At 38.0% G+C, this 9,531-nt stretch overlaps 1 protein-coding gene across 1 annotated transcript; it reads right to left on the reverse strand.

Annotated features, from left to right (window-relative positions):
- Positions 1-8,553: 8,553 nt before the first annotated feature.
- LOC120084846 (uncharacterized) lies at positions 8,554-9,243 on the reverse strand. The gene has a single exon (XM_039040663.2). The coding sequence runs from the start codon at positions 9,241-9,243 to the stop codon at positions 8,554-8,556; it is 690 nt and encodes a 229-aa protein (XP_038896591.2).
- Between the last annotated feature and the right edge of the window lie 288 nt (positions 9,244-9,531).

Genomic DNA, 9,531 nt, shown 5'->3' on the forward strand with positions numbered 1-9,531 from the left:
CGCTCTCTCCACTCTCGCTTACACTCTCGCTCTCTCCAACTATCTCGCTCAAACTGAGAAAGTTGATATTAGAGTAGCGCAGTGGAAGCGTGGTAATAGACGAGGGTATAGGAGGTTACAACAGTGGTTGTTATGAAACTTAAACCAGAGTTAGTTAGTTTGAGTAAATTTCGAGGACGAAATTTCTTAAGGGGGAAGTAATTGTGAAACCCGGATCTCCATTTTCCTACTTAAGTAAGTGATTAAGGGGTTAATTAGGAGAAAGTTAAATCCTATGTTATGTAAATAATCTAATAATTTTACAATTGTCATAATAACTGTAATAATTGTCACCAACAATTAGTAAGAGTGAATGTAAACTATAATGGTTAGGTATTATAGTTACGATAACCATATTTGATTCTGGAGTACGAGTAGAGAGGACCCTAAAAGGATAAAAAGAAGAGAAAACCTTGAAGACTTAAATCCTGAATAGTGAAGAAAGGATTGAAGAACTGAGGAAAATATAGAAAATTATTTGGGAAAATTCGTGTGGAAGTTGCACGGAGATTAACTATATTCACGGTAGCTAACGAGATTGGAAAGAATGAGAGCGGAGAGAGCGATACCAGCGAGAGTGGAGGCAGCGAGAGAATGGGAGAGAGCGAAGTTGGAGAGAGGGTGGAGAGAAAGGAGAGAGCGAAGCTGGCGAGATTGGAGAGAGCGAGATCCTTAGCGAGAAACCTGGAGAGAGCAACACTGCCGAGATCCAAGCTAGCGAGAAGGCTGGAGAGAGCGAGATCCTTAGCGAGAAACATGAAGAGAGCGACACTACCGAGAGCCAAATGAGCGAGAAGGCTGAGAAAGCGAGATCCTTAGCGAGAGTTTGATCGAGAAAGTTGGAGAGAGCGAGACCAGCGAGGTGGGAGAGAGCGAGAGCGAGAGCGGCGAGATTGGAGAGAGCAAGAAACCTGGAATGAGCGACACTGCCGAGATCCAAGCTAGCGAGAAGGCTGAAGAGAGCGACACTACCGAGAGCCAAATGAGCGAGAAGGCTCGAGAAAGCGATATCCTTATCGAGAGTGGAGAAAACGAGAGTTTGAGCGAGAAAGTTGGAGAGAGCGAGAGTGGAAAGAGCGAGACCAGCGAGAAAGTGGGAGAGAGCGAGAGCGGGGATCATCTAAGCACTCAAATACACTAATTTTGGCAAAATATAAAGCATGCTCTTGCTGTAAACAAGTAAGTTTCAAGACATACCTCTTGTAGAACTTCTTCAAATCTCATTCTCCAGCTGCTATCTTCTCCAAATCTTGTTGCAGACCACCTCAAGATATGGTAAATACGTAGAATTGATTGCACAATTTATCTACCCGTATCGCAATCAGGTTAATTTTCTTGAGGGGATTTCTAGCTTTCACTTGTTAGAATTGTTAGTGTGAATATGTGCAGTCTTGATGCGAAGTGATTGCCATTTGAATGCAATTCTTGATTTAAATGCATTTTTGTTTTACCAGGGTGGTTTTGATATGATATGCAGTGGGAGGGATAAGATTGAAACTCCAGATCAGGTGAAACTCTTCCTTCCCAGAATTTTCATTTTTTTTTTAATTTAGTCAAACATTATGACTTAATGGCTTTGACTGTGTCCTATAGGCTCGGTTATCTCATATACAACCAGTTGTCATGGCTGCTTTAGTTGCCCTCGGATGCCCATATATCCCCTGCTCGTCTGGGTATTGGACAATAGTTGTTTTATAGTGAAGGAGGACCTGCAATGATTCCTTCCCAATTAGGCTCAGTTATCTCATAAACAAGTTAATTTCATATTTTCTCTTTCATTCTTGTTGCACTGAATCAGTAGTCAATTCTATTGATGTTCTTATTTATTCATGCTCCGTGACTCAATCCTTGTATCTTGGCTTCAGGGTGCGATGTGCATATAATTAGCCATCGTTGGGTTGCTCTTGCTCTTATTTTTATTCTTTTTTGTAGGGATTCTTCTGCTACAAATATGCTTCACGTAAGTACATATATAGTTATAATTTTATGTTGGGTTTGATGTCCTAAAACTCGTGGTTTGTAAATAGTAGAACTTATTCTGAAAATTCAATAAGTTGTTATTGAATATATTGTTTTTTCAAATTCTAATAAACCTAAAAGTCCCTTAACTATTACATGAGTACTTGAACTTTTTTCATGGTTCTTAACCCCTGGGTCCCTTTTTGTGCATTTCCCTGATTTTTGTTGGCCTTTATTATTTTTTATTTTTTTTTCATTTTTTTTTTATAATAAGTGTTATTTCGATTTGGACCTCATGAAAGAAGATATTTTTCATGATTATTTAATAATGCTCAAGTTTGAAATTAATATCAAACTTTCTATAATGCTTTGTATTTGTCTATTATTTTAAGATTTTTTTTTAAAAAAAATTAATTCGATCTTTGAACTTAAAATTAAAAATTAAAAAAAAAAAAAAAAGGGAAAAGAAAAAATCCATCGAAATCCTTATGTCTTGAAAATGTCTAATTTAATTTTTTACGATGTATATTTTTTAAAAAAAAAAAGAAAAAGAAAAATTGATATCTACTATTATTTTTCTTGTCATCCAGAAACCACACTGCATAATAACAATGGTCAAAATAATTTATTTATGAAAGTTCAAGAAACCAAAACTGAAATAGTTTTTTAAGTTTTTACAAACTGTGCTTTCTGTAAAATCAGTTGAAGCGTATTAGTGTTTGATAAACTTTTTTGCCAATTGTGCTTTCTATAAAATCAGTTGAAACAAATAAATACTTAAACCAGAGTTAGTTAGTTTGAGTAAATTTCGAGGACGAAATTTCTTAAGGGGGAAGTAATTGTGAAACCCGGATCTCCATTTTCCTACTTAAGTAAGTGATTAAGGGGTTAATTAGGAGAGTTAGTCAATTTACGTTGATAAAGGGAGGATTAAACATTTGGCCATGCAGCCAAGTAGGTGGTGTCAACACTATAGGAGGTTTGGACGCCTATAAATAGAGCCTTTGGGATTTCATTTTCAAATCACAAATCATAAAATTCGTAAAAAGAGGGGAAAAGTAGAGTGCATTGGACAGTGAGGGTGTAGGAGAATGCATCAACTTGAGACGAGGAGATCTCCCAATCTACTCGAGCGTTTGATGTAATTCCAAAGCCATTTGAAAGATAAGAGAGTCTAATTTTCATGGTGAGGCTGCCGGAGAAGAAGCTCTAAGGAATTGGGCTGGATAATGAGAAAAAGCTCTAAGGAATTGGGCTGGTATCGGGTAAGCTGGGCCAGTCTTGTTTTTGGATGATTCCGGCTAAACCATGAAGAGTTATAAGCTAATATTTTACGGTAAGCTTCTTGAGACATTTTAGAATAGTTTTGTAGAAGAAAGTATCTCAAAATAAGGTTTAGAACTATGAGTAATCTAAGCTGTAAGTTGGATCTGGATTCTAGGGGTAAAAAGGGAGCCCGAGGTAGAAAAGGGAACTATTAGAAAGGCTCCTAAGTAATTAAGGTGAGTGTTATAGTTTTGATAGTTAACATATGTTGTGAGTGTTATAGTTTTGATAGTTAACATATGTCGTGAGTGTTATAGCTTTGATAATTAACACATAGTGTGAGTGTTATAGCGTTATAGTTTCGATATATCGTGAGTGTTATAGCGTTGATAATTAACACATGGTTTGTTTGGAGGAAAATTTGTACGGATGACCCCAAAATTGATCTATTTTTAAAAAATAATGTCAATTGACCCATCATCGTCATACCATATCATGTAAATTGTCCTCACTTCTTCATCTTCTTATTTTTTTATTGAGAACCCACCAAAACAAAACTATTCTTCAGGGAAATTTGTACGAATGACCCAAAAATTGGGCCCAAAATGTCAAATGACCCATTTTTTAAAAAAATGCCAATTGACCCTCTGCTGACAACATCGCCATACCAAATTACGTATATTGCCCTTACTTCTTCGTCTTCTTACCTTTTACTGAGAACCCACCAAAACTAAACTATTCTTCATTCAAATTTTCCAAGGCTAACGGCTTCGTATCGCTCATAAACGAAAAAACTATTTCCGGTTTGCAAACGATTCTATTGTCGTCGACAAATCGAATCTTATCAGAAAATCTTTCAATATGGTTTTTTTTGTTTGTTTTTTTGGTTTTCGATATGTTTTGTGGTTGAAGACGAGTAGAAAGAGTTTGTGAGCGAGATAAGTGAGAGTAAAATCGGTAGAGCGACATCGGAGAGAGCGAATGTGAGCGAGATAAGTGAACCTATGGTTTTTTTGTTTGTTTTTCTGGTTTTCGATGTGTTATGTGGTTGAAGACGAGTAAAAAGAGAGAATCTGAGGGGGATAAGTGAGAGTGACACCGGAGAGAGCGATACTGGAGAGAGCGATACCGAAGAGAGCGATGCCAGCGAGAGCGAGTCTAGCGAGGCGAATCCAATGGGATTTAAACAGAATGTTGTTTTACATTTTTTTCTGAAGGAGTTTACTGATTGAATTTTTTTAATAAATGCAGGAGTGATATAAGATGGCTACACGTTTCAGAATAGCCAAAGCCGACCGATTGCCCGATCAAGTAACCAGTTTGGCCCACATTGTTAATGCAAACAAGATTGTCAAAGAGAAGCTCACGCCAATGTGTTATGTGCAATTGGTTTTCGCTGTGTTATGTGCAATTGGCCATGTTCAAGAGAACAGTTTTTGGGTGATTTGTAGACGTTGACATGGTGTTTAACAGCCCAATTGTCCATCACATGTTGCTTAAAGAAGTGAAGAGGACAAAATCATACTCAATGTCATTCTCTGTCTGTGGGAAGGTTGTCACCTTTTCGAATGATGACTGGTTTGTGGATTTCCCCATCATGAGTTGATCGGAACCAGCAGTCCTCATATGAACTTGCTATCAAGTATTTTGGTAATCGAGTGACAAAGGACACTTTACACCTCCGTCAACTTGAAGAAAAATACAAGGACTTAGAGTCTGAAAATGATGATGATGCTGTGAATATTAGCCTAGTTTACTATATTGAGGTCGCAATAATGGGGAAAAACAAACAGAAAAATGCAGTCAACCTCAAACATTTCAAGGACGTTCAAAACTTGGAGTACTACAATAGTCTTGATTGGGATACCATTATTTGGGAGAGGACATTGGATGCCCTAAAGACTGCGTTGAATGATAAGAGCAGTCTATACAAGACGAGGGTCAAAGAAAATAAAAACTACGTTGTGAAGTACTCCTTATGTGGATTTCCACAAGCGTTCCAGGTAAATTTGATTAACATAATAATCGTGTTGTTTGATCTAACATTATTATTTTTCTTAATATATTTTAAATTTTATTTAGGTATGGACGTACGAGATCTTAGCTTCATCGACAGTTGGGAACATTGCGGAGCGAAGGAGCAAGGTGGCTTTGCCCCGCATATTATGATGGTCATGCTCCCACTCAATGTCCTTCAAAGTACTCGAGAGAGAGATATTCGAGTCTAATAATGTAGTTTACTCTATGCATAATATGTTTATTTGGTTGTTAAATTGACACTATCCAGTTTACTGGGTTGTTAATGCATATAAAGGTCAAAGAGGGCACTATGATGTCAAATGCTAAAAGGGAGTTTCGAGATACCCCAGTGGAACGACGACCTATATTTCAGCTAGGTGCGGATGATGATAGTTCTAAAAGTGGCAATAGGTCGACGAGTGAGGTGGTAGTCCTGAAAGTGAAAGTGACGGTGATGACCATTGTGGAGATGACAATGATGAGGTTGTAGGGGTGGAGGGAAGGGATGAACCCAAGCATTCTAAGTACGAGGATGCTGAATATAGAAGGGTGGAAGGAGAGACATACACATGTAGTGATGATATGTTCCATGATATGATAGAGGACGTACGCGAGGAGGACGAGTTGAACCAAGTTGATGTCTTTCTTGCGAACTCCGATACAGAGCGACTTGTGGATGAGGAGTGTCCTGAGTGTGCTGCCCACCGCAGGGAGGGAGTCAATCCTGACGAGTCTCTTATTTGTACCTGCGGTCCATTGACAACTCACTATCGAGGTTGGATGGCCGTATATTGGGTTTAGATAGTCGTGTATCCAGTATGGAGGAAAACATGACTGACATGAAAGGGCAATTGTCAGCCATCTTGTCATCGTTGTAGTCTATGTGCAAGGTTTGCATCATTTTATGTCTTTATGTGTTTAGCTTTTACGTGTTCGTGAACTCACCATTTTACTTTACTAATTGAAGGGTTCCACGGTGAATGAGGAGACGATCAGGTCACTCATCCCATCTTGGGATCCCGATACGACTGCGACTGCCTCTAACACTCCCATCCCCATCCCCCCTTTACAGCCCGATACCACCACTGCCACGACATCACCAATTGACGTTGAACCTATACAGGTCGACATCCCACAAACAGAGCCTGACATGTCTGCCTTACTCACCATGCCATATACAGAGGCTGACATGTTTGGCATCCCAGAGGCAGACACTTCTGGGATTGTTACGACCACAGAAGGAGTTCCACTGGTGAGTAATTTATTGATCGGTAATCTTTGTTTATATTTTTATATTTCTTGATTAGTAACGTTTTGTTATCTGTTTATGTAGGAATCTCGAAGAATTAGTCGTAAAAGAAAACCGGTTGATAAATATACACCCCCAGCCCAAGTAAAGAAGAAAAATATGGCTAAATATCCTCTCCCAGGTGTAGCTACATCAATATCTGGATTGATCGTCAATATAACGTAGCATATGATGTTCCACACAATATCCTGACAGAAATGATGGGCTGGATCTCGGATGACAATACAGACAACGAGGTTCGAGAGAACTCCTTTAAACCACTCGCCAAGAAATTCTTCAAGGAATTGATTACCTCGAATTCGTTGGTCGAGTGCGATGTAAGTGTCCTAGTCTTTACGTATTTACATGTTGGCTATCTTATACTTTTACTGACATATTATTTTTTCGTGCAGACCATAAATACTTTATTTTATTTTATGAAAGATAAATTTTATACCCAACCTGACATGTGCATGCACAAGTTCACCATCTTGCCAATTGGTGTAACGGTAAATTTTGATATTTCGTTTCTTAACTTCTCATTTCATTAAGTTTCCTGGTCTTTACTTCTCTACTTAACTTCTCATTTTATTTGATAGAGTCACCTTAATTCTCGTGGTGGGGTATTTAAACGAATAAAGAATAAGTCACTTCTAGAGGCTGCCCTAGCTTGAGAAGATGAAAACACGTATAAGGACTACGACACTTACTGATGTCAAATGGGCAAATGTGGATTTCGTTTATACGGCAATGAATATCAGTGACCACTGGATGGTCCTTGCAATGGGCATTAACAGAGGCCACATATTCTTGTTCGACTCACTTCCGTCATACACACCAATGACAAAGCTGGTGAAATGGCTAGAGCCATTGACGGTCACAGTACCATCCCTACTTCACTATTGTGACGTGGATCGATCGAAGCCGAACCTATCCACAGCCCGTTGGAAAATCTCGCGACCTATGAACGTCGACATACAACACGGGTCGTTCGATTGGGGCATATTCACAATAAAACTACTGGAACACCTGGTGATTGATGCTGATCCATCCGTAACCACTCAAGAGAAGATGAGTGAATATAGGATGCAATTAGCGTGTCAACTATGGGCAAACACTCCAGATTTTTTATAAGTATAGAACATGTACTTTTTATTGTATTTTTTATATATGTAAAAACATTCATTTATTTTGTATGTATGTAAAAACATTCATTGTATAATTGAACATATATTTTTTTTATGAAAGTTCAAAGTTCAATATTAGAATTTTATCAGAACATGCATTTTTTATGTATAATGGAGCTACTGCTCTTTTCATTGTATAATTGAACATGTATTTTTTTTATGTAAGTTCAAAGTTCAAAGTTCAATATCAGAATTTTATCAGAACATGCATAATTGAGCTTAGAACATGGTTCAAGATTCAAAGTTCAAAGATTGAGAGAGAGAGAGATATTGAGAGAGAACGAGATTGAGAGAGAGAGATATTGTAAGAGAGAGCGAGTTGTTCAAAGAGAGCGAGATTGAGAGAGAACAAGATCGTGAGAGAAAGCGAGATTGAGAGACTATTTATTGTCCATTTTTGTTACAAGTATGAAGATTGAGAGAGTATGAAGTTATTATTTTTTGTTACAAGTATGAAGATTGAGAGAGTATTTGTTATCCACTTTTGTTGCAAGTATGAAGATTGAGAGAGTATGAAGTTATTGCTTTTTGTATTCAGTATGAAGATTGAAAGAGTATGAAGTTATCTATTTTTGTTACAAGTATGAAGACTGAGAGAGTATGAAGATTGAGAGAGTATGAATATTGCTATTATATAAATACTCCAGCTTGTTATTGTTTTTTGTGTTGAAAATATGAAGTATGAAGTGTCACAAGTATGAAGTATGAAAAACAATGAAGTATGTTACAAGTATGAAAAAGTATGAAGTATGTTACAAGTATGACGTATGAAAAAATGATCAATGGTATTTATAACTAAACTAGATGAGGGGTGTTTGTGTCTCGGTCTCTTGCATTTTCGGCACTTCGCACGGTTGTAAGCGGTTCAGTACAATTTTGGCAGTTATGTCCATAATTCCCACACCGACCACATTTCATTTGTCTGCGAAATTCTCCTCTGGATGGTATTCTTCTCACTCTCCGTCGCCCAGCTTGTGGCACAAACTTCAGGGGAAGGATAATCTTTTCTACGTATCCAGAAGGACTTTTCCATTCAGATATGTGGCCAAGTGGATTTATAGGCTCTGCATACGCAGTCATTAGAGAATCCACTGTATAAAATCGACTACAAAGACTGTGGATGGGTATATTTCTTTCCTTGGCAGCAACAATTGCATGGGAACACGGGATACCAAGTGAGTCCAATTCGTTACACGTACATTCCTTCGTGTGAAGATTGACAATACTGTCTAATCGATTGTCTCGCATGTGTACCCGATAACAATCAATAGGCTTCACTCGATATCGTCTGCCCTTATCAACTTCACTTACCAATTGGGTTTCAAAGTAGTCAGAGTGTAATGTCGTTCGAGATGTCCAGTAATTCCCCCATTTGTAGAACCACGATTGGATCATTCCACTAACATGTTCAATCAAGCATATTATGAGCATTAGTTGATACTCTTTAGTTAAGGAATTGAAACACTCTGCACTATTGGATGTCATGTTATAATGTCTTCGTTCTATTTGGTAAACCCATGCCCACCTTTGAAGACCGATGTCTTCAAATATTTCGTGACAACACAGTCTCTAAAACTATGGAGTTCGTCCCATTTTGTCTGGAACTCTGTCATGCGAAATGTCTTGCTGCATCTCTAAATATCCCAACAACCGTGTTATCCTTAAAGTTTGTAACCAGATTCTATTCTATATGCCATGTGCACAATCCATGAAATGTTGTGGAAAAAAACGCACGAATAGCATTGCCGATAGATACCATCCGATAAGACACAA

This window comes from Benincasa hispida, chromosome 9 (assembly GCF_027475165.1).
Source record: "Benincasa hispida cultivar pf3 chromosome 9, pf3_genome.v1.1, whole genome shotgun sequence".
NCBI lineage: Eukaryota > Viridiplantae > Streptophyta > Magnoliopsida > Cucurbitales > Cucurbitaceae > Benincasa > Benincasa hispida.